The sequence below is a fragment of the Camellia sinensis genome, chromosome 1, assembly GCF_055761805.1.
Source record: "Camellia sinensis isolate YWXY chromosome 1, ASM5576180v1, whole genome shotgun sequence".
NCBI classification, from domain to species: Eukaryota; Viridiplantae; Streptophyta; class Magnoliopsida; order Ericales; family Theaceae; genus Camellia; species Camellia sinensis.
In genome coordinates, this window is record NC_138961.1 from 64831060 (window position 1) to 64855596 (window position 24537).

The 24537-nt window shown below is 33.8% G+C and overlaps 3 protein-coding genes across 13 annotated transcripts in view; 1 reads left to right on the forward strand and 2 right to left on the reverse strand.

The window, feature by feature from the left end:
* Positions 1 to 7046: 7046 nt before the first annotated feature.
* On the reverse strand, positions 7047 to 9887 carry LOC114318158 (protein ALP1-like). Its single transcript, XM_082878656.1, has 4 exons — positions 9836 to 9887; positions 8067 to 8598; positions 7760 to 7991; positions 7047 to 7676 (listed from the first exon to the last, which is right to left on the reverse strand). The coding sequence occupies exons 2-4, from the start codon at positions 8568 to 8570 to the stop codon at positions 7171 to 7173; spliced, it is 1242 nt and encodes a 413-aa protein (XP_082734782.1). The 5' UTR covers positions 8571 to 8598; positions 9836 to 9887; the 3' UTR covers positions 7047 to 7170.
* A 338-nt stretch (positions 9888 to 10225) lies between these two features.
* On the reverse strand, positions 10226 to 13454 carry LOC145795193 (uncharacterized). 4 transcript variants are annotated; one of them, XM_082878693.1, is made up of 6 exons: positions 13381 to 13454; positions 13178 to 13210; positions 12976 to 13017; positions 11931 to 12075; positions 11082 to 11453; positions 10226 to 11000 (listed from the first exon to the last, which is right to left on the reverse strand). In XM_082878693.1, the coding sequence occupies exons 5-6, from the start codon at positions 11448 to 11450 to the stop codon at positions 10395 to 10397; spliced, it is 975 nt and encodes a 324-aa protein (XP_082734819.1). In that variant the 5' UTR covers positions 11451 to 11453; positions 11931 to 12075; positions 12976 to 13017; positions 13178 to 13210; positions 13381 to 13454; the 3' UTR covers positions 10226 to 10394. The 4 variants fall into 4 exon arrangements, with proteins under 4 accessions (XP_082734819.1, XP_082734830.1, XP_082734796.1 ...); XM_082878704.1 differs by lacking the exon at positions 11931 to 12075; XM_082878670.1 differs by lacking the exon at positions 13381 to 13454 and having other exon boundaries at positions 13178 to 13370.
* Positions 13455 to 13810: 356 nt separating this feature from the next.
* Positions 13811 to 24537, forward strand: part of LOC114310035 (polycomb group protein EMBRYONIC FLOWER 2) — a 46601-nt gene continuing 35874 nt past the window's right edge. Inside the window, exons 1-4 of one of the 8 annotated variants that reach the window (XM_028255944.2) lie at positions 13811 to 13929; positions 16632 to 16743; positions 17074 to 17242; positions 17505 to 17560. In XM_028255944.2, the coding sequence (XP_028111745.2) occupies positions 16709 to 16743; positions 17074 to 17242; positions 17505 to 17560 (260 nt within the window). In that variant the 5' untranslated portion in view covers positions 13811 to 13929; positions 16632 to 16708. Of the gene's footprint in view, positions 14146 to 16631; positions 16744 to 17073; positions 17243 to 17504; positions 17561 to 24537 lie in introns of those variants that run through there. The other 7 variants (XM_028255946.2, XM_028255945.2, XM_028255943.2 and 4 more) reach the window with 7 other exon arrangements.

Sequence of the window (24537 nt, forward strand, 5' to 3'; positions counted from 1 at the left end):
TGATAGCATGTTGTGGGTTAGCAGCCTCATCTCAGTGTGTGTGTCATGCCCATCATTGTTGCAGACATGGTGTTCGACGAAATGTCCCAGAGGGATTTTGGGTTTGCTTCGGCGAGGTGGTGAAGAAGAGTGAAGGTATGTGTAGAAAATTCTAGCGGATTAGGTTGAGGTCCGGCGGGCAGCCAAGGCGAGGTTACCGCCCGCCGGTGAAGCGAAAAATACTAAGTTCTTAACCTAGCTCTGATACCATGTAAGATAAATTGATAGAGAGAGAATAAATTGTATGTATTATGATTGATGTGTTTTACAAGGAGCAGATCACTCTCTTTTATAGAGAGGAAAGTGTGGTACATAGGATGCTAACATCGAAAGCAGAAAGTATACAACATCATTAGTATGACAGCTATATATTACACTATATTACACTAACACTATAATACACTAACACTTGTAATGAATCTATTCTTTTTCTTGTAATGAATCTATTCTTTTAATGCAAACTGGAAATCTCATTTTGGGCAAGGGATATGCGGTGTTGGCATGAGTTGGAGAGGGAAGAGAGACTGTCAGAGACTGGCTGGGAAGGAAAACAGACCGACGGTGGTTGTCGAGGTCGCAATAGTGACTAGAAAAGGAAAACAGAGCTCCGAGATGGGTTACGAAGGTAAAAGGGTTGCTAGAGGCAGCTGGAGAAGGGGAATGGGAAATGAAGAGGGATTGGCTGGAAGTGATGGGAATAAGAAGATGAAGATAAATGGTTTCAATTAGGGTGCAACTCAGGCAGGTTCAGTTGGGTTGGGAGGTTGTCCAAGGTCAGTCTAAGTTGAGCTTAGATCTGTCCAGGCCCGCCTAGGTCTAAATTATAACCCGAGGTTGCATGCCCAAGTCTAACCCGAGTTAAATCCGAATTGTCCGAGTTGTCCGAATTGTAAATCAATTTCAGTTCTTTTTTTTTTATTTATAGAAAATCATTAATACTATCAAAACAAATAATTTATATAATGTAAGAAAGATGTCGCTATAGTAGTCTTTACAATTTATGAGTGAAAATAAAAAAAATAAGATTTTATACTATTTGTATATATAATATATATTCAATATGATTTAATAATCTAAATTATTTTAATATTATGTAATGGCTAATAATTTATATATATATATTTATTTAATATTTTTATATATCTAAATATGTATAATTCGAGTTTTGGATTGTTCAGGTTGTTTGATATCTTTGCCCAAACTTGCCCAAATTTAATTCGGGCTTCTAAATATTTGTCCAAGTCTGTACTGAATTTAAAACTATCTTGTTTAAGCCTGGGTTTTCGGGTTGCTCGGGTTGAGCCCACCCAAATTGCACCCCTAGTTTCAATGGAGAAGATTAATGTTGATAGGAAGTGATGAGGATGAACAGATGAAAGGGTTTTGTCTCGCTCCAAAAATCGGGGATATCAAGAAATATATTAACAAATAAATTCAGGATTTTTCTAAAGTTACGAGTCTAGAAAATGTCACTAATGAATCATTTGGTTAATAACCAAGTAAGATTCCAAGAAAGATCGGAGGAATTAATATAACCTCTCTTCAAAGTCCAATCTCTTTAGATAGTAAAGCTACTTTTTTGACATATCTTAATAAGGTATTAACACAAGATCTAAATGAGTTAACGGAAGACAATGATAAATTACAATAGATATAAGTAAAATAATAATTACAAGATCTTGTCTTAATTACATCAAAGGTTTAAACATTACAATTCCAAAAGCAAGATTACAATACAGGATTTAACAAAATTAGTTTCTAATTCTTCTAGGGTAGCCATACATCTTCAAACGTTTCAACTTCACCTTCGATTGGGTAATAATCTTCAATACCTGACATGAAACGCCATAAGTTTTCAATGCCTAGTAAATGTACACACAATCCGTCCATTTTTCCCAATCCGATACACAAGTACAATTATAACAAGTAATGAAGTATAATATTCAAGTAAACAAGCAAAGGGTTACAAAGTTAGATGTTAGCAATTTAGAAATCTCCCAAAGAGATTTCATCCTCCCAACTGCAAGAATTGAATTCGAATTCAAATTAATTGGTATGTTTCCTCTTTTGCTGCTTTTCAGACCTTATCCCGGATGGCTATAACGATTATATACTGCGTAACGCCAATCGAGAACTTCAAAAGAGATGGTAAAAATGAAGGTCTTGCTTATAACCTCCTTCAACCTCATCCATTATAAATACCTAGAGTCCGAATACAACCGATCCATTCAAAGGTTCCGAAACAACTACTTACGCAAGACTTAACTTTCAATTGGGGAACACTTCTCATCAATCTATACTTGAAATTAACACATTATCATCTCATCATTATTTAAGTGACCCAATACCACCCCATTTATTTTCTCTTTGAGTTAGATGTCTTAAGTTAAGATTAGAACAAGCTATTGAGATAATAATTTCTATATAGATATGAGCATCATCAAAGCACCATGGTAAAGAAATATAGACATAATAATGTAAAAATCATACTAAGGCATACTAAGGCCAAAGAACTCTTTAGTGATATTTTCTAGACTCATAACCTTAGAAAAATCTTATATTTATTTGTTAATATATTCTTTGATGTCTCTAATTTTTCGGGCATCACAGGTTTGATTCAAAATTCAAAACAATAAATATGAGAAATGATTCTTGATTTTGGTTATATGATTCTTGATTCAATTAATCATCTTCCAAAGTTTATTGTTATACAAATATATGTATGTATTGTGCATGTGTATATAGACGTATCAGTTTTAATATATATATACACACATATATATCAGTTTGTATGTAAAATATAATCAAATTATAATTAAGTAATTTCAAATTGAGTTAGGTTTTTTTTTTTTAATTGAAGTAATTAATGTTAATGTGTGATTTAATTATATTAATTTAGTTTTTTTTCCCTTCACATGGGAAGCTAATGGTGTTAAGTTAGAAATTATTTGTATAACAGAAGAGACAGAGAGAAAATAAAAGAAATGGGATGAGGCAAAGTTTAGAGGGGTATTAAAACCATTTTACAGATATTATTAACAGAGTTAAAGTTGCAATTTACTCTAAAATCAAATAGGGGTTGTTTGCCTATATTTCAATCATACGGGGACAAAGTGCTCCAGGCTTAAATTACAGAAGTGTAATGAATTTTGCCCAAACTTTATTAATATGTATCTTTAGGGTTGTTTGGGGAGTGACTTTTTAGTTAAAATAGCTAAAAAGTCAAACCACACTATCAAATTATTTTATTTATTTTTTTACACATCTTTTTTATAAAAGGTAAAATAGTTAATTCCCAAACGAACTCTTAAAATACATATTAAAAAAAAGGGTAAATTATGCAAATAGTCAATGTATTTTGCACGACGTGTCAATTTGCTCCATGTAGTTTCAATTTGCTCGATTTTACCCTTTAATTTAACAGATTGTGTCATTTTAATCCAATAAATAACAGTTGTTAATTTAATTTAACGGAAGGTCAAATAATGTGTCAATTTAATTCCTGTACTTTACACGATGTATCAATTTAGTCCCTGTAGTTTCAATTTTCTCGATTTTGACAGAGACTAAATTGACACATTGTGAAAAATACAGGGACCAAATTGGTATATTGTTTGACTTTCTGTTAAATTAACTTAACAATCGTTATTTATTGGACTAAAATGACACAATCCGTTAAATTAAGAGACAAAATCGAGCAAATTGAAATTATAGGGACCAAATTGACATATCGTGTAAAGTACAGGGACTATTTACATAATTTTCCATAAAAAAAGTATAGAAATATTGTATATTTTTTCTCGCATGTATATTTTTTAATTTTAGGTAATAATCTTGCATGTATATTTTATACATATGGCAAATTACACTAACAGTCCCTATAGTTTGGGACTCGTGTCACTTTGATCCCTAACTTTCAATTGTGACACATTTGACCCTGAATTTTAAATCTTGTTCCATATAAGGACAATTGAAGATACCATTGTTTAATTTTAAGGGCAAAACTGTCAATTTAATAAAATATAAATTAATTTGATAAAAATAAATGTCAAAAAAATATTTCTAATTTTTTTAAAATTATTTTTATCCACCAATGATAAAATTATATAAAATTGATAAAAATTAATAAAAATTACATGATTAATTTTTAAAAATTAATTTTATATGATCATCATCCAAACACATAATAAAAATTAATTTGGTAAAAAAAAAAATATCTAAAAGATTTATCAATTTTACATAATTTAATTTTTAGTGGGTAGAAATAATTTTTAAAAATTCAAAAATATTTGTTTGACATTTATTTTTGTCAAATTAGTTTATATTTTATCAAATTGACGATTTTACCCTTGAAAATCTAATGATATCTTTAATTGTTCTTATTTGGAACAAGATTCAAAATTTAGGATTAAATGTGTCACAATTGAAAAGTTAAGGACCAAAGTGACACAAACCCCAAACTATAGGGACTATTAGTATAATTCACTCACTCTTATACATAATATGTAAAATTTTAAATTTATTAATATGCATATAAAGAGAACAATTTAACATAATCTGAAATATTGTATACTTACAGCTTTGCCCACCACAAGTTGCCCACCACAAGTTGCCCATTGCCTTGGCCTGCGAGTTTGTTTGGGCCAAAACCATTGTGTAAAACTTAGCTTAGTATTTTGGGTTGCAAGTCAAATCGTTAAAAAAAATTCCGTTGAGATTAATCGGTGCCCAATTTGCTTTGATCCTAACCCTTACCCAAGGGGTCATCAAATAATTCATGGATAAAAAATTTAGTATCATTTAATTTGTCCAATCCATCTCATGGCCTGTTTCAGTCTGCTTGACTGTCTAGTTCGTCCCATTTTATAGAAGATAATTTAAGATTTTGAATAAATGTTTGAAATCCAAGCTTGCCCATGAACCCTGACCCGTACAAACATGCATGGATAAATCTAGTCTGACCATTCCATCGGTCCAACTCAAACTATCACATCCAAAATATATATATGTATATATATATTATCCAAAAAAAAAACCTGTTAAATTTAATTTTAATCTATTAAAATCAATAAAGTTCCATTTAAAAAAAAAAAAGATTTGATAACCCATATTATCCTTATAAATTGTACTTTAAAAAATACACAAAACACAATTTGTTAAAATTGAATTTGATAGTGATCGGTGATATCTTCCTAATTCTTTACATATAACATTGTCATAATTTGTTAATTTGGTGAATTTAAACTTTAATTTGATTATTTTAATAGTATTAATTAATTTGATCATATGAATTATTAAAAAAGAAAAAATAAATGTGTAAAACTTAATAATATAAATCTAATTAAAATATGTAATTCGGTTCAGTTTGATTTTAACCCGCAAGATTTGAGCTTACAGATGAGATGTAATTTTTACTAGGACTGGACTCTCCTCCAATCCATGTGATAATTTTTACTAGGACTAGGCTCTTCTCCCATCCATAAACTGGATTAGAGGGTCTTGTCCAAATTCCTGGGGCATTCTGATTCGAATAATTTATTTTATAGGGTTTTTTGTGTATCTCATCTACAAAAAAAAAATTAGTAGATTGATTCTCTTTTGTTGATAAAAATAAATTAGATTGATTTGATATTCGTAAACTATTCAATTTATCACATTTGTAAAAAATATCGCGTTTGAGCCTACCAAATTCAAACGCTTTCTCAAGTTGGCCTCTTAATTTGAGAGAATATTTGAACTTGGTAGACCCATTTTAAAGATCGGTTTTGGCGATTCGAATCATTTACTTTTTAGGATTGATTTAGTAAAATATTTATGCAAAAAATAAAGATGATTGGATATTGGTAGCTATATATTTGAATCATATTTGTTTTAAAAAAATGGACGATAAATGTGATTTAAAATATAGCCATCTATTTTTTATAATACAAATTTGATTCAAACATATAGTTATCAATGTTCGATCATCATAAGTTTTTGCATGAATATTTTACTCAATAAATTTTAAAAGTGAATGTTTCGAATCACCGAAATCGGTTAACAAATGAGTCTACTAATTTCAAATATTTTCTCATATTGACATGAGCTCCTTGAAAGAAGCCAAACCCTTTAAAAACATACTAGTCAAACTTTTTTGGAGACTGCGATAAATTGAAGGTTTCAATTATTGGATCAACCTAATTTTTGTGCGAATAATAAACATGAAGTGCTCTACAAAATTAACGGTTTGAATTATAAAAAAAGAACCCATGGTGAATCCAAATGACTAAAAACACCTTTTAATTCAGATTATAGACTAGAGCGAGCTTGATCCTTTTTACAAACAAAAAAACTAGGATCCTAGAATTTACCTAAAATAAATATGAATAGTAGAAATTAAATTGATGAAATGCAATATTCATAAGTGAAATAAATTCAAATCATTAATTATTATTTTTAGATAAATTCTAAATAGATAATTCTGAATCGGTATGTGGTTTTACAAAATAAGGCCCATAGGTTGATAGAATGTTTGAAAATTGATATTTTTATTATTTTTTAATTTTTTTTTATGAAAAAAGAAATTAATAATAAAAAGTAAAAATGATAATTTAACAATTTTATAGTAATAAATTTTTGAATAAAAATGTAAGGTGTGAAACCTAGCCTAAAGATAGATATGGGTAAGCACATCATCCAGTCCACACAATAATAATTGAACTTTATTAATTAGGTAGCGTTTGGTAACGTTTACGTTTTCAGTTTATATTTACAAAAATTTTATAAACTGGTTTTTGTTTATTTTTTGAAAAACATAAATAATAAACTCGTTTGGTTTGGACAAAATGTTTGAAAATTTTTGAAAACATAAACTAAAAAACATGTTTGTTAAGGCCTAATTTTTTTTTTATTTAATTTTTTTTTAATTTTTTTAATTTTTTAATTTTTTTTTTAAATTTTTTTTTGACAATAGGATCATACACATTATCCATAATAATCATATTGATACAATACCAACCATAGATAAATTTAATAACCATAATAAACCATAATGTTCATAACAACTTACAAACCATAATAATAACATCTCAATTCTTCCACAAACCATAAAAAAAACATCTTCCACAATCTATTATACGCATAAATAATATTTCAATTGTTTCCGAGAGATTCCCAAATTTGACCAGCAATTTGATTCCTTGCATCAGACATGTGACGTAATTGAGGTTGACTAATGTCTAAGTCAATTGGTTGCTGAGAACTACTTCCTGCATGTGTCGAGCTGCTACTATCACCTCCACTAGGCCCATTATCTTCAACGATACGATCTGGATTGGCCCATTCAGCGAACAATGTGTCATTTTGAGAATGTGTCCTTATCCAGTTGTGTATTGTACAGCATGCAATGGGGATGTATCTCTGCGTCTTAGTTGAATACGGAGGCATGTCTCTCAAAATTGGAAAACGAGCCTTCAAGACACCGAAGCATCTCTCAATCACATTGCGCAGTGAGGAGTGTCGGTAATTGAACATTTGCTTCTTGTTTCTTGGTTGTCGACGTTGATTACGAAACTCATTTAGATGGTACCTCTCACCACGGTATGGCGATAAAAAGCCAGGCATATTTGTATAACCCGAGTCGACAACATAGTATTTATCTGTTCAACATGTATGTATCTATTATTATGGGTTGACAAAAGAATATTCATTATAAATTAACAAAATGCCATATAATACGTACCTGTTGGTGGCATTGGAAATAAATTTGTTGGATCATGTACGGTTTCAATGAACACTCTTGAATCATTTGCAGTGCCCTCCCAACCGGCCAATACATACGTAAATCGCATATCAAATGAGCAAACACACATTACATTTTGTGTTGTAACTGTATGCTTACCCCGATATGGTATTTGCTCTGATGCTGGCACCCTTGCAGATATGTGGGTACCATCAATTGCTCCAACACAATCCTATTTGACAAATGACTTTAATAATGCAGGATATTTTACTAAAATTTATATTTCAAATATTCTGTTAGTGATTACCTTAAAAAAAGGATAGAAGCGTGGATTATGTCGAATTTCTGCAGGCACCTCATCAAAATCTGGAGGCCTTATAACTTGTTTACCAAGCCTACACACTGCCTTCAAGACTCGGTTGAAGTATTTGGAGATGGTTTGGCCAGAATGTTGGAATCGCTCTTGGACAACACGATTTCGTTCGTTGTGACCAATTGTTAGCAAAAATATACAAACTTGCTCTTGGACAGTCAGATAACGTGAGTGTTCCAGTTTACCATATACCTTAAGTGCCTCGCACAAATTAATAAATACATCTGGTTCCATTCTGAAATTTTCCTTGGACCTTCTTTCATGGCCATTCAATATTTCTAATACGTAGTCATGTCCTTGTAATATGGACGTTCGGCATGGTCTAGGTTGAAGGTAAGTATTACAATACTCATGTAGTGCTACACACACCAGAAATTGTATATTTTCATCGTCACTGTCTGAGTCAAAACTCAAATCAAGAGCATGCATCGGCTCCATATATATCACTGTGATATAGTGCTGACCCCTTAAAAACAAAAGTATTAGTGATAATGAAAATACATGACATAATGGTCACACAATAATTTTTTCTTTCATTGAATTTTTTTCGGTTTGGTAACCATTTTGTTTGGTCCAATTCAAATGTTGGCTCCATATATTTTAATTTCATATCACTTTAAAATAATTAAAATAACCCACATCTAGTGATGTCCAATTCAAATGTTGGCTCCAATTTATTGGTTATAAAATTGACACGTGCAGCTCACATGCCATTTTTTGTCCTCTTTTCATAACAAAGATAGAAGGCTGGGATAGAAACAAATCAGAACATCAAAGGGGTGGAATGCAGCAATTTTAGTTGAGGGGTAAAGTGACAATAAGCATAGTTAAGGGGGTTAAAGTATAATTTTTCCTAAAATAAAAGTAGACAACATAACAATAAAACTGAAACCAAGTTGCATAAATAATGACAAATAAAATGTACTGAGACATTACCAAAACAGAGATCAATAACACATCACTCACTTCTAACAGTGAGGGGGGTGGGTTCTAACAATAGTATATTCAGAAAAGAAGAAAAGCTCCTCCCTTCAATCAAAAATCAAGGGAAAAAAAAAAACAAAAGAAAATTGATTGCTCACTTTTGATGTGTGTTGTTTGAGACAATCCTGCAAACAAATTGATATTCAAACAATATAATTTAAGTCGAAGAGAGTGGACTGAAAAAAATTGAATATGGTATTCAAATGGTGACGTACTTTAAGCTTGGATAATGACAGAGAACCGATGCACCAATCGGTTCTTGGTTTATCTCTGCTTTGCTCTCATCCATTCAACAAAGTTGTCCAGAATTAAGGGCCATGCAAGTTCAGCATCATAATTACTATGGTCCGGAATTAAGGGCCATGCAAGTTCAGCATCTATATATCTTAATACATGCTTTTTTAACATATATTGAGGTTATTAAAGACTACTCATTAATCAACTATCATTAGCAAAAAAAACTTTTTATAAAAACATGTGAATGATGTTAATAATCCACATCTAGTGATGTTTCATATGACTTCAAAATTGGACCAGATGTTTCATATGACTTCAAAATAATTCATGCCAGAAACCCACATCTAGTGATGTTTCATATGACTTCAAAATTTAGTGAATAATCTAGACACATTGACACATTTCATCGAACAGGTAATGGAAAAAACAATGTTGACAGTACAATGACATAAGAATTTTATATAGAAGAAGATCATACATACCTTGCAATGCAGTGTTGAGAATGCAGTGATACAATGTTGACAATGCTTCCTATGTAATGTTGACAATGCAGTAAAAAGAGCATACTAGTAACAAACATTATATAGGAGAAAGAGCATTCAATACTTTAACCAACCATAAACTACCATAATAAAAATAGCCTGCATACTAGTACAATATTGTAGCAATAATGGAAAGCCTGCATACTAGTACAATATTGTAGCAATAATGGAAAGCCTGCATACCATTTACTCAATTTGATATCTACTCATCTACCCATCTCTTTGCAGTACAATATTAAAAACACCAATAGAATACACCTAACTCTGTTTCCATAATAAATTATTCTGAAAAAAATAAAAAAAAAACTACAATACATCAGTTATCCAACAATACAAGCTTGTTCACAGAATACACTAAGTCTGTTACAGCACAAAAGATTATCCAACAATTCAACAGTTACAGTACCAAATATAAACTTCCATAATAAGTCTGTTTCCATAATAAACTACCAAATAAATTAAACAACACAAACACATACCACACTAAATCTGCATTCTCTCAAAGATTAAGGACCCAATCCCTCATCCTACTAGCAGGCATATCAACAAATACCTCCCTCATTATGGGATCCGATGCAAGCTTGTTCACAGCTTTGGTGTAAGCAGCAGCAGGAATTTCCTCCATACCATGCAATAGTGCCATGCACTCTTTCAGTAATGAACGTGATGGAGTAGAGCCACCTTCAATTGAACCACTGTCATCGCCAACATTAGTAACTGAAGCACTTGTGAAACGCTTTTCCATTAGGTCCACCTTCCTCTTGCTATTTTCACTCATTTCTTTGAGTGCTTCAGAAATATTAGCTTGAAAAGAGCTCCTCTTCTTACTCTTTTTACCTCCCATTTTGCTCTTGCCTTTGCCCTTGCCCTTGCCCTTGCCCTTGCCTTGGCCATCTCCATTTTCATTATCACTATCAATTTGCAATGCATCTAACTCCTCATTCTTTACCTTAAATTCAGGATCAGAACTGGCACTACTTTCAGAAGGTGATTTGGTGGAAGGAAAAGCTAGTTTACCAGTTGCGGATGTGTCTCCTAAGATACGAGACAACTCATGGTAGTAAACCATCCCTTTCTTCCTAAACCTCTTTGCATGGGTATTAACCTACAAATCAATGAATTTGAAGTTAACATGAAGAATTCTCTAATTACATGTAGTAAAGAAAATGCAAAAAGTTAATTAAACCTTGTAAAGGGCTTCCCAAACGTCATCCGGTGCAGTGATAGTAAGTCGCTGGCTATCCCAACCAACACCAGTATGCTTCAGTAATGATGTAAATTTGTTGAACATAATACGCAGCTGATTGTATTTGTTCCGAAGCTGGTCTGTGTTATACTTGTATTGGGTTTTCGCGTTCATTTGATCTCTCAACCTATTCCAAGCTTGTTTCGTGAATGTTCCAGTTATTTTACTCTTCTTGGTTTTCACCTCCTCATCCATAAGGGTAACGAAAAGAGCCTCATTTGCCTGAGGCCATGGACTACTGTTTTCTCTACCAACTTCAACAACATCATCATCATCAATGGGGAGATCATAATGTATTGTTGATGCCATTACCTAAATATTTATATTTATTCATAGATAAACAAATTTCAAAAAAATATGAGTCAAATAAAATGAAGACACATTGAAGAATAAACAGCAGTTTAAACAAATTTCAAAAAAATATAAGTCAAATAAAATGAAGAGACATTGAAGAATAAATAGCAGTTTAAATATCCTTGTGGCATATGCACAAATTTCAAAAAAATATAAGTCAAATAAAATGAAGAGACACAAATAAAAACATCAAGGGGGCATGGCATATGCACATAGGACATATACAAGAGAAAACTAGAGCCTCTATCCAATTCAACCTTATATATGACGTACAAAGTCCAAAAATTGATTTAATGGATGTGTAACTGTCCTAACAATTCAAAAATATACTACAGAAGAAAAACACACAATATTTAACATGGTTTGGTAGAATTTGTTCTATAGTAATGGTATCTAGAAGATGAGAGGAACGGTACTTGAAAAACATCTAAAAACCTGAGTTGAGAAATAATCCCCGTCTTTGCTTACAGATATCCTCTTAAAGTAATCTTCACTTCCATGCTCACTTCTGGTGGTTGAGCCCAAAACAATCTGTTTTTTCTACCCATTAGTATTATTCTTGTCTGTTTGTTTCACATCTCTGCAATTGTTGATCCAACAATTTCATTAGTCCCTTTCTCTCAGTCTCAGTTAAATACGTAATTTTATATTTATATCTTGTAGAGTTCCCAAAATCCACGTCCCTGATAAGGAATAACAACTAAGTTTTTTCACTACTAGAACAGGACCAACAGGTTATAGAAATGCTTTCTCCATGGCATTCATGGCCTTTTCTGTCCTACGGGTTTTGTGTTGTAAGTGTCAGAAAATAACTTGCAAAAGTGGGATTGGTTGGTTGAATTGTCATTATTGAGTTCTGCAGTTGCCTTTTTTTTTTATTTTGTAAATGAGAATTTATATTGAAATATGTGCATCTCTTGTTCATGCCAGGAGACTATAGCTGCACCACTTTTGGCTCTTATCAGCTGTTGACTCTTGATTTTGGCTCCCAAGTGTGTTTACTTTTAACATTCAAGGCTTATAATCTGGCCTTTTTTTCTTTCAAATTTGAATTTGAGCTTTCAGATCTGTTTTTCAACATTACCCACGCTAATCAGATTATGCATTATTGATTCTTCATTCTCGATTCTTTTAAGTTTTGGATGTGTCCCAAATGGGGTTTTTAATTTTGAGAACTCTAGAAATATATTTTCAGTTCTAATGCTCAAGTCTTGACAACAATCTGATTTCATGTCTATGGCACAGGTTAATCAGGGCTCCTTCCAAGGTCCTACAGATTAGGTTTTCCCAAAGCAGAATAGATTTCTAGTTCAGAAAAAAAAAAAAAGATTTGTAGCACAGATCTACAACCAACAAAAAAAAAAAAAGAGATTTCTGCAGAACATATTTCTGGTTCGGGAAAAAAATTGCAGAACAAATTATAGTACAGATCTACGAAATGTAGCACAGATCTACAACCAACCATGAAAGAGAAACTGACCTGAGAGTGAGATCGATGTGGTTCGGAGATTTTGCAAAAAATCTGCAAAATAAATTTGTCGTTTCAGAAAAAAAAAAAAAAAACCACCATGGTCTCTCAAAAATCTGAGATCATTTTGTTGCCATCGAAGCTGCCATCAAATCGATTTCATGACAGATCTATTAACCTACAAACCATAGCAAGAGAGAGAGAAGAAACATACCTAAGATCAATTTGTTGACAGATCTACAAAGATCTGCATGTTTGCAACATAATGTTTTAGAAAAGAAAACAAAAATCGAAGAGAAGAGAGGGGAGACAGAGAGAGAAGAGAGGAGAGGGGAGACAGACAAAGCTCGGTGAACACAGAGAAGAGAGGGGAGACAGAGAGAGAAGAGAGAGAGAAGAGAGGGGAGAGAGACAAACCTGATCTGTGAAGTTCGTGAACATAAATGAGGTGGATGAAGATGAGATATTACCGTTGGACAAAATAAATGAATGAGGTGGAGGAAGATGATATATTTTAACGTTGGTGCTGCGGAGATTTGAGCCGAGATCAAGACGCCCACAATTAAGTTACTGTAGCTCCGCTACAGTAACTTCCGCTACAGTGCCAGTTTATTAAATTAGCCAAAACATGTTTTTTCTGTTTTCGTTTTTTGGGTAAGATTTATAAACTGGAAGCCGAATTATAAATCAAATTTTTTACCAAACGAGTTTTTATCATAATTTTTTAAATTTTTGTAAATATAAACTGTAAACTGAAAATAAAATGGTTACCAAACATACCCTTAATAATTGTTATGATAGTATTTAGGTCAAATAATTTATTTTTATTTTTTATAAAAATAAATAAATAAAACAATATAATAATTTTTTAAATTTTTAATTAAAATATGTAATTCCCGATACGTAGCACGACTGCTAAATTAATACTGACATCACCAGCAGCTCCACAGGCAATCAGCTAGTCAGGTACGCCGTCCGACTCCATTCCATGCCATAAGCTTCCTATCAAAACTCTCTCTTCTCTCTCTACCTCCCGAATTTCCACCTCTCTCTCTCTCTCTCTCTCTCTGTTCCTTGTATATATATACACATATATATTCGAAATTGGAAAGCGTTTGTATAAAGAGAAGAGATCTTCGATTTGGGGATTAAAAGATTAGGGTTTTAACTATATGATATGAGGTATGTTTTTTTTGCTATCCCCCAATTGAATGTCTCGCGGTGGTTGTGTTTTTGGTTTGTTTACAGATACATACTTACATTGCTTGTTTCTGCTCCTAAATACGGATCTCTATGTTAGTCACGCCCGCTTCGATCCCAATCAATGCCCATATACGTATTCATATACGCATATTTTTTCTGTCTATATGTCGCTGGAATTGTGTGGTAGATTAATGTCAATGAAACTCTTGACCACTGTGGACATAAGGGTGTTTGTTAGTGATATAATCAAAGTGAGGAACCTTGGGCCAAAAAAATAAAAAATAAAAAAGGCAGTTTCTCTTGCATTTCTATGGTATTTTCTTTAATGATGTTGCTATGAAGCATGGATACTTTAAAAAGAGAATGTATCCATGTCGCATACCGATACTCTTTGGATATTTGCGGATATGTATTGGATATTTAATTATTTTTTTATTAGTTTTAGAGTATCGGATGCTTAATTTTGAAGTATTGGATACTCCAAGTTATGTATTACTTCTTTTACGAAATTAGAATGGTAGCATTTCTTACATAGCATTATAATATAATATAATTGTAAGGATAAATACAAGAATATTTATATATATTTTTAATAATTTGTTTAGTTCTTTGATAAGAAGAACATAGTGAGTTGAAGTAATAGAATTTGTCAAATTGAGCCTTGAGGTATCCGTATTGTTTCATGCATGTTCCCTATAACTACATAGAAAGTAAGGATTAACGATAGAAACAATAGTAAAATTAAATATCAATAAATAAATAAGTAACTTGAATATATTTTTTACTAATGCAAAAGGGAAAAGCACAAGGACAAGTTGTGGATTGTTTTATTATTGTAATATAAACATATTATACTTGATATTGAAATGAAATATTTACAAAACTCATTGAAAATTTAAAAAGAAAACTAGGTACTGGCTTAAATTAATACCTAATTCTTAAAAGATAAGGGTCATGTTTGGTTGTCTCTCAAAACATGTTTTTGGAGAAAAAAAAAAATCCAAAAACATGTTTGGTTGAAATTTTAAAAAAGAAAATTTCAAAATCACTTTTCTTTCTACTACACAACAATCAATTACTTTTGCTCTCTCCTCTCTCCTCTCTCTTTCTCTATCACTTTTTCTCTCACACCCATCTATTCAATTATAAAAAAAAAATCAAATCATCCCAAACTCCAAAACTATTTTCAAAATATACAACCAAACAAAATTTTAAATTTTCTAAACTCTCTCTAGAAAATTATTTTTGAATAATATCTTAAAACACAAACCAACCAAGGCCAAGTATTTTGCATTATGAAATTACAATGTGGCTTCTCAACATTTTTTAGCTTATGTGTTAGTTTTAGGCCAAGTTTGGCTACAAAGAAAAAAGTGCACTTATTTCATCTTTTTATCTTTTTTGGGTCACATCAATCAACATCTCCTCTCTACTTTTTCTACACATAATACAAAAAAAGTCAAAAAGTGCACTTATTTAGTCTTTCCAAACTAGGCCTTAGTCTAATCAAAAATTTAAAAATAATTATGTATATATCGCTTTGAGGACTCAACTTGTTTAGATCCAAGCTTTTTTTCTTGAATGCTTTTCCAATACTCTAACTACCCTGTGGCATTTTTATTAGCTTCTAGAAATTCCAAATTACATGGGATATTGGACCTAAAGTTTTAAAAGGCTTTTTTTGAGGCTCGCCTTCGGGCAAAATACATCAAAGCTTTGATTTTTAGGCTATGCTCTCCAAAGGATAGCATATATAGTATAAGACATGCGCCTGGTATGCCTTTTGTGTACAAGCATGTGAGGAATGAGTTTGTCTTAGGCTCTTGTTAAACTCCATTTAGTAGATGGTTTAAATATAAAACATAAAAAAAAATAAAAGAACCTTTTTGCAACTATATTCCATGGGAAAATCAAGTAAATGACCAATCAAGAAAAAACACAAACTTAAGGTTCAAGTGAGAAGCTCAATTGCTAAAGCTAAAAATGCCAATTTCACTTTCAATGAGGGCTAGTTTCCTTCTTTGCAATGAAATGTTTGATGCTCTTAAGAAAAAAACATCTACACCTCTATATTTAATTTTTAATATTTTACTATTTTAAAATAAATAATTTATTTATTAACCTTGAGGTTATGCTAAAGGTTAGATGTGTACTCAATCTTTTCGCTCCCAAACACACATTAATGTGTACTAATTGGGTGTTGTTTTAATTTATTTATTAAATATAAAAATTCAAAGTTTGAAATGGTTCTAGCTTAATGCCTTAAGGCTTATATCTTGCCTCAAGAGGGATAAAATGCCTCGCATCATGCATTCGCCTTTCAAAACTTTGATTAGACCAAGGCAATGACATGAAGATAGATCACGTGTAGTTGCATGTTCACAAATCTGTCACAAGCATTGACAGTTTCTTTAGCTTATAATTCCTTGTAATTGAAGGCTTTCCATGATGACCATTTCTTTCAGGTCTGGGTGGCTAGTGGTTACTGACTTTGGAAAGAAGACATAGCTATGAATTTACATTTCAACATTGTCTAACCAGAATGCCAGGCATACCTTTAGTGGCTCGTGAAACGACGTACGTTCCTTTTTAGCCCATTATGTTAGTAGTACTGCCTCAATAATCAAGTAACCTGTCCTAATTATACAATAAGGGATCATCCTTGAAGTGGTTATTCAATTATTTTTTTACTTTAAATTGACAATATATATGTATAGTTTTTTTAAAAGCTTTTGATATATATATATATATATATTTTTGAGCATTAAAAGATAGATATTACCAACCAAAAGAAAAAAATTGAATTGATGGACTCTTATTTGGTATTTTTTGTAAAATATGAGGGAGTTATGTGATAATAATTGGAGTGTGAATAGAACTCTTCATTTATACCAGTTCATGGAACAGGAATTCTCTTTGCAATTGCAGCTACACTAGAAGTGCAGATCAGATGTGCCGCCAAGATTCTCGCGTGCATTTGTCTGCAGAGGAGGAAGTTGCAGCTGAGGAGAGCCTTTCAATATACTGCAAGCCTGTAGAACTTTACAATATTCTTCAACGCCGTGCTATTAGAAATGTAATGTGCTTCATTGCCAATGTTTCTCTCTTTATTGCTGTTTTTGATTTGCTTGGTCTGGCATCATGATTGGTGCTAGGGTCCTTGTACATCAGTGTTCAAACCCATAATTGGATGTAGTGGTGGTGATGGATGTCTTCACAATTTACACTATTGTATTTACTAGAATCTCCTTAGATGATGTGCTTCAAGCTTTCAATATCTTGTTAATTATGCCTTTTTTCTATCTTATGTTTCTGACTGAAGGAACATTATTATGCAGCCTTCATTTCTTCAAAGATGCTTGCAGTACAAAATACAAGCGAAGCACAAAAAAAGGTACAACCTTTTAAACATTATATGGCACATACTTGTAACCAGGGTTTTACACATCGGTTGTTAGCTATTGTATCGGCTGATACATAATGGGATTTTGGACTTGATACTATTATTCACTAATATATCAGCTGATACTGTCAGATATTGGCCAATATATGACCGTATTGCCGATATCAATACATATCTTGATATTGTTATTTAAAACCATTGTAACAATTTTCATTGGTTGTTATTCGCCACTTGCTCAATGATTGTTAGAGGTTACTAAACCTCTACCAAAAAAGAAAGGCACAATCTGTGTGAATGATAATATTCATTGTTGGCTTGCAATAGATCATGACTGCATCTTCCAAATTATGAGTACAAAATCCAATAAAGATGATAAATGTTGATACAATCATATGGATTGACAATTTGATTGTTATTATTATTATTATTATTATTTTTCTTGAGGGTGTTTTATCAACAAATTGGTTCTAATTTAGTAATACATTAACATTATAATTCCAAAGCTACCGTAAGGTTTAGAGGAAACATATCAAGGTTCTCTTCTGCTTTCTTTTGACTTCTACAGAACATATACTTCATATGCCATATATTTATGTCTTCCTTTATGCTTGAGTTACCTTAGTTGTTGGGGATGTAAACTCAACCGAGCCAAGTTGTTGGTCTGGTGGCCTCAACATGTTATAATGTGAGAAATGAAAGTGACTCCTTGCCGGTGCATCTACTAGCAAAACTGTCCGGGTTTCTTCATGTTGGTGATATACCAAAGGATGTTTTGTGAATGAAGTTACCAAGCTTAGTAGGCATGGCTAAAGTTGTTTATCTTCTTCTAACCAGCTTGCTGATATAATTTGGGAGAAGGGCAATAATAAATGTAGAGACATGAAAGCAACCCAAACAATGCAGCATATATTTTGCAAAGCAGGTAGTAGAAATCGTGGGCATAAGTATCAGTATGTTTGCATTATTTTCAAGTCACCTTGAAAGTTATAACTCATGAAAGCAATTATAGACAAAGTCATTCTTCACTCTATATCTGGTCGTTTGTTGGTTGTTGCTGCAACCAGTGGCATACAAATTGAGTACATTTTTCTTCCCTCCTTTGAAAAGTTTTGTCCATTGATCAACAAGTTTGCTGGAAAGTCTGGAAGATTATTTGAAGGAACTGAAGTTTTTTCCAACCCAAATAACACGACGTCATTGATGATATGTTGGACATATTCAGCTTGAGCAACTTCAATGTATATCATTCCTCTGCTATTTTTCTCTCTTCAACGGTGAGGCTTCATTGGTTTCTTGTCGGGGGAGACTCCTAGAAAAGCCTCAGAGTGATTATAAAGACTCTTGTCATCTTTTTCTTCTTTGTTTCATTTTTTCAGCAACTCTAACAAGCATAGCCAGCCCTTCTAAATCCCTAATTTAATTCCCAAAGCCCTATCCCATGGTTCTCTAAACCCTAATTCCAATTACATACCATATAACAGTCTTACAACTTTTTGTCTGGAAAATTCAGCAAGTTTAACTCCGTTGTTTTTTTGGTTCAAAACAATCTTAGACCTTGACCACTTCAACCCAAAATCTGATCGTTCACTCTAATTTTTCCTTTAATCCTAACCTGAATAGTAAGGCCCCAGCCTACCTTTTGATTGTAGGGCAGCTTTCATTGGGGCTCCGTCTTGGATCATTGGCTGTTTGTGGTTGGTTCAGGTAGGACGAGCTGGTGTTTAGGCTTAGCTCAAACTTCTGTGCACTTTGCTTATACTTGTTCAACTTTGATGTAGGACAGTGCTGGATTTTGAAAACAGAGGTTATTTGACGGCCTAAACAGTGAATAATTTAGGGGTTTAAGGGTTAAATTGAAGGCTAATAGGTAGGGGAAGGGATTAGGGTTGATTTGGGGGTGATTGGATGGGATTTTGAGATTGAAAAGTGCACTTTTAGAGGGCTGTGAATAATGATTCGATAATAGTAAATTGAAACAGAAAAGAAAAAGAAAGAAGAAGATAGGTCTAGGAATCACTCATAGAATTTCTTAGATGTCACACCTAGGGTTTGATTGTATCACACAATCCATAAAGAAGTTTCAAAAGCTTTTGAAATTCTTTAAAATATTAACTCTATTGAATTAGAAGTATTACATGACTTTATATAGTATTTTAGAGACTTCCTATTCCAACTATAACCATAAAAAGAAACTACTAAAATATCTTGCTTTTAAAATCAATTTAAAACCAAATAAGAAATATAAACAAAAATTAGTTAAATAATTGACTCACAAGGCGACTAATGGGCGAGACCCCTACAACCCATACCTAGGAATTCAATAAATTATCAAAATACCCCTAAATAATCATAAAATAAGACTAATAATACTAGAAATACGATTATATGTGGTTACTATTGGTTTCTCTTTAAAATTATGCAAAGTTTCAAATATCGTCATTATTTTGAGTTTACTCTTTCTTGAGTTTCTTAAACTCTGCATCAAACTTGCTCCCATTTTTTTCCTTGGTCGACAACAACCCATCGTCTCTTGCTTCTTTCTTCTCTCTTTTCTCCTCTGTCCTCTCTCCCTCCCACGTCCCACGCTCCAATAATGATATTATTAATTTATTACTATGCATATCAAAATTAGCGCTTGAAGCTATGGTTGTGACAATTACATGACACCAGTGCCAAGAATATCAAAGTTCTTATATTATGAAGATTAATTAAGACACATGTATAAGGTGACAATGTAAGCGACACTCAATTTTGTTCAGGATCAACTTGACTAATCTTGAAATTTAGGGCCAAATTGAGCCCATTATCTTTGATGAGCATGTTTGGATGAACCTTTGCTGAGCTGAGCCTTGAGCTATTCATGACTAGTTAGGTTCATTCGCAGCCTTTTTTTTTTTTTTTTGATTATCCGGTATTCAGACCAGTTTACACGCATCTCGACTAATTTCGAAAAACCAATCCTACCGCCTACTTGCTGGGCCCCCATTTAAAGCCAGAGCGAACGCCCTGTATGGACTGGCCCCAAAGAGCTTATGGGGGTTAGTGAGTATTGAATTTGAGACTTAGAGGGATCACATCCCTAGGCCCTAAATTGTGTCCACTAGACCAACTCCTTAAGGTTCATTTGCAACCCTTCTAGCCCTTAGTATTATATAGTGTTATTAAACGTGCGCCTAGGCATGTGCCTAGACCCACGTCCCATCTAGGCCCAAGATTTACGCCTTGCAGTGTTTTAGGCTAAGCGACTTGGATAAGTCACGCTTAATGCGTGCGACTGGGCCAAGGCACAGAAAAGCCCATGGCCTGCTGCACCTTGAGGGCTTTATTTATTTATTTATTATTATTGTTGTTTTGATTGATTTTGTTTAAAATCTGACCATTGATTTAACATGGTGCAACTATAAAAGATCCTTATTCTTAAGTACACATGCCACTACATTTTCAGCCCCAAATCAACGATAGAAGATAAATTAGTCCTAATTCCTAATATCCGAAGAACACTTTTTTGCTGCCTGCTTTCGTTATCCAGTCCAACAGCTCTAAAAATTATTCTTCACGTTGCTATCTTCTTCTTATTCTTTTCTTCGTACATTTCTCTCTTATTCTTTTCTCTTCTCTTCTTCTCTACATTGTTGTTTTCTTCACTTCTCTTCTCTACGTTTCTTCTTCTTAAATTGTTTTCTTATATTAAATTATATATGTTTTTACGTACAAGGTGTGCCTCACTTCGGTAAAGCCTACGTCTCACCTTGGGCCTTGTGCCTAGGCCCCAAGAGACCTTGGCCCCTCGGTGCGCCTACCTTTAATAACACTGGTATTATATGTAGACTTACATAAAGAGCAACTTGCTTCACTTTTTACCTTACATATACATATTAAAATGTTTATAAATATAATTGAATTTTGGAGTTTGAAGAAAAATATGAAAATTTTGCATGGAAGGCAAGTGTCATAAGTTGGGAATGCTAAGTTGAGCGTTTTACTGAAATTAAACATCTTGTTCTTTTAGAAAACATGCCGTAAGGTCTCTAAAACAATGACTAGAGTCAGGCTATGAAGCATGTGTACACCCACATGTATCGGTATTGGTATAGTGTTAGCACCTTAGGACTTGGACACGTAGGTTGGCATGCGGTGGCACCTTGCACCTATGTCAACCATCCAAGTTAGGCATGAGGGAGGCATGACTAAGTCATGGTAACAAGGTGGCAGTGGCAATGCCACAAGACTCAAAGACAAGTGATGCTTCATGTGGGCAAATGCAAGGCTAGACTTAGCCCAAATGCTGTTGGTAGCGTGGGCTTGTTGGGTCAAACATATCAGTGGGCTTGACACCTAGTGGCAGACCAAGACTCACAAATTCGTGGGTCAAACTCAGGAGGGTTCAAAGGCTGACATGGATGGCAGTTCATGGTAGTTACGTTGGCATGATGCAAGGCTGACAGACATGGCGGTCGGTTATTGGCAGTTATGCTTGCAAGGAGTCATGACAAAGAAGGCTGAAATTAAGGATCTGGTTACCAACAGTTATTTTCTGCAGCAGCCTTGCTGGTTTGAATTTACTCTAGTAGTTAGGGGTGTCAATGTGAATTATGTAGTTTATATTATTCATTAAGGATAGTTTAGTACTTTAGATTATTAGGGATTATTAGGGTTTCGTTTATATATTTTGTAATTCTTTTGATTAATCCATATACACAAGTTTTGTCATCTGTTATCATGGTATCAGAGCAAGGTTACAAACAGTAGCATATCTCGCAGGTCATCATCGACCATCGTAGCTCTGTCTCTCATCGCACATCGCAGCTCTCTCTCCTTCAATCGCAAGGCCATCGCAGCTCTGTCTCTCTCTTCGCAAGGTCATCGAAGCAGCTCTTCTCGCAGCTCTGCCTCTTTCTTCGCAAGGTCGTCATCGAAACAGCTCGTCTCACTTGCTGGTTTTGGTTCTGGTTCAATCGAAACCCTAGGAAGCTTCCATTGCTGGTCCCTGGTTCATTCGGAGACCTAGGTTGGGTATCTCGCTGATCTTCTCTCTATTTCGACCTAGCTCTCGTAAACGGTGAACCTCCATCACTGCTCTCTGGTGTATAGGTTGCCGTGGTTATGAGAAGAGTGCATTGCTACTCTTGACAGGTCATTCATCTCTCTCTCTCTCTCTCTCTCTCTCTCTCTCTTCTCTGCTGCCTTTCACTCTGTTTTGAATGCACTGTAGTTTGGGTATACAATATGGCTGATGATAAATTGCAAGCTATTACTACTAAATTAGATGGTACCAATTATTCTTATTGGTCTCATGTGATGAAAAATTTTATAATGGGTAAAGGTATGTGGAATTATGTTATTGGTACGACTATTAGACCTGTGGAATCTCAAGAAACTGAGGCCGATGTTGCTAAATGGGATAAGGAAAATGCACAAATTCTTACTTGGTTTCATAATTCAGTTCAAACTACCATTGGTATGAATTTTTCCAAGTATTCTACTTCTAAACAAGTTTGGGACTATTTGAAGACTATGTACCTTGAGTCTAACTTTGCAAAGCAGTATGAACTTGAGATGTCTATTCGCAGTGCTAGTCAGAAAGATAAGTCTATTCAGGAGTTCTACAATGAGATGACTACTTATTGGGATTAGCTTGCTTTGATGGAACCGTCCGATTTGCAGTTACTTGACAGTTATATCAAGTATCGGGAGAAACAACATCTTGTTCAATTTCTCATGGCCCTTCGTGATCAATTTGAGCCACTTCGGGGAGCTATTCTTCATCGGTCTCCTTTGCCTTCTGTGGATGGTGCTGTCCGTGAGCTTATTGCAGAAGAAACTCGGTTTAAGGTGGCTCATGGTACTCCTGCTTCCCAGTCAGTTTTTGCCACTCCTCTGCTTTTGCCCACCCCATCTTCTCATTTATTTCAAGTTACTGGTAAGCCCAAGCCTCGGGTTTCCATGGATGAGTGCAGCTTCTGTCATCAAAAAGGCCATTGGAAACATGCATGTCCTAAACTTTTGCAGCCCAAGGGTCGTTCATCTGGTTCACCATTCGCTAAGCCGACATTTTCAGGATCTCGCTCATCTGCCGCCTTTTCTGCACCAGTTTCTGAGAATGATCCATCTTCCAATATGCAGTCTATGTTTGAGCAGTTCAAGTCTTTCATGGTGGCCAATCCAAATCTTTCGTCCCAAGCCTCCGCTATGACTACCACTCAGTTCGGTTTGTCTGGTTAATCCTCTTCAGGTAATATCCATACTTCGTGGATCTTTGATTCTGGTTGTTCACATCATATGACCCCTGCTGCATCTCTCCTCAGTAATTGTGTCTCTCCTTCTTCTATCACTATTGCTACTGCTAATGGTTCTTCTATGCCTGTACACTCTGTTGGTTCTATTTCCTGCTCCCATTTGTCTCTTTCTCCTGTATTTTATGTGCCTCACCTCTCACTCAGTCTTATTTCTATTAGTCAATTATCTGATTCCGGTTTTGATGTTGTTTTCTCTTCTTCTCATTGTGTTGTACAGGACCGGGTATCCAATAGGCAGATTGGGATCGGGCGTAGAGTTGGAGAACTATATATCTTGGAGAGTTTGCATGTTCCTCTAGAAGTGTCTTCTACTGCATTGTCTTCTTTTTGTTTAAACAATAAGTCATCTTTGTTTTATATTTGGCATTCTAGGTTAGGTCATCTGTCGAGTGATCGGTTGAGGATGTTAGTTAGGTCTGGACATTTAGGCAATTTTCCCATTAGTGATATTTCTGAGTGTCGTGGTTGTAAACTGGCTAAAATGTCTGCTCTTCCTTTTAATAAAAGTAGTTCTATTTCATCTTCTCCTTTTCAATTGGTCCATACTGATGTTTGGGGTCCTTCCCCTATAGTTACCAAAGGTGGTTCGCAATATTATGTAGCTTTTGTGGATGATTACAGTCGGTTTACTTGGGTTTATTTGATGACTTGAAAATCTGATTTTTACAAAAT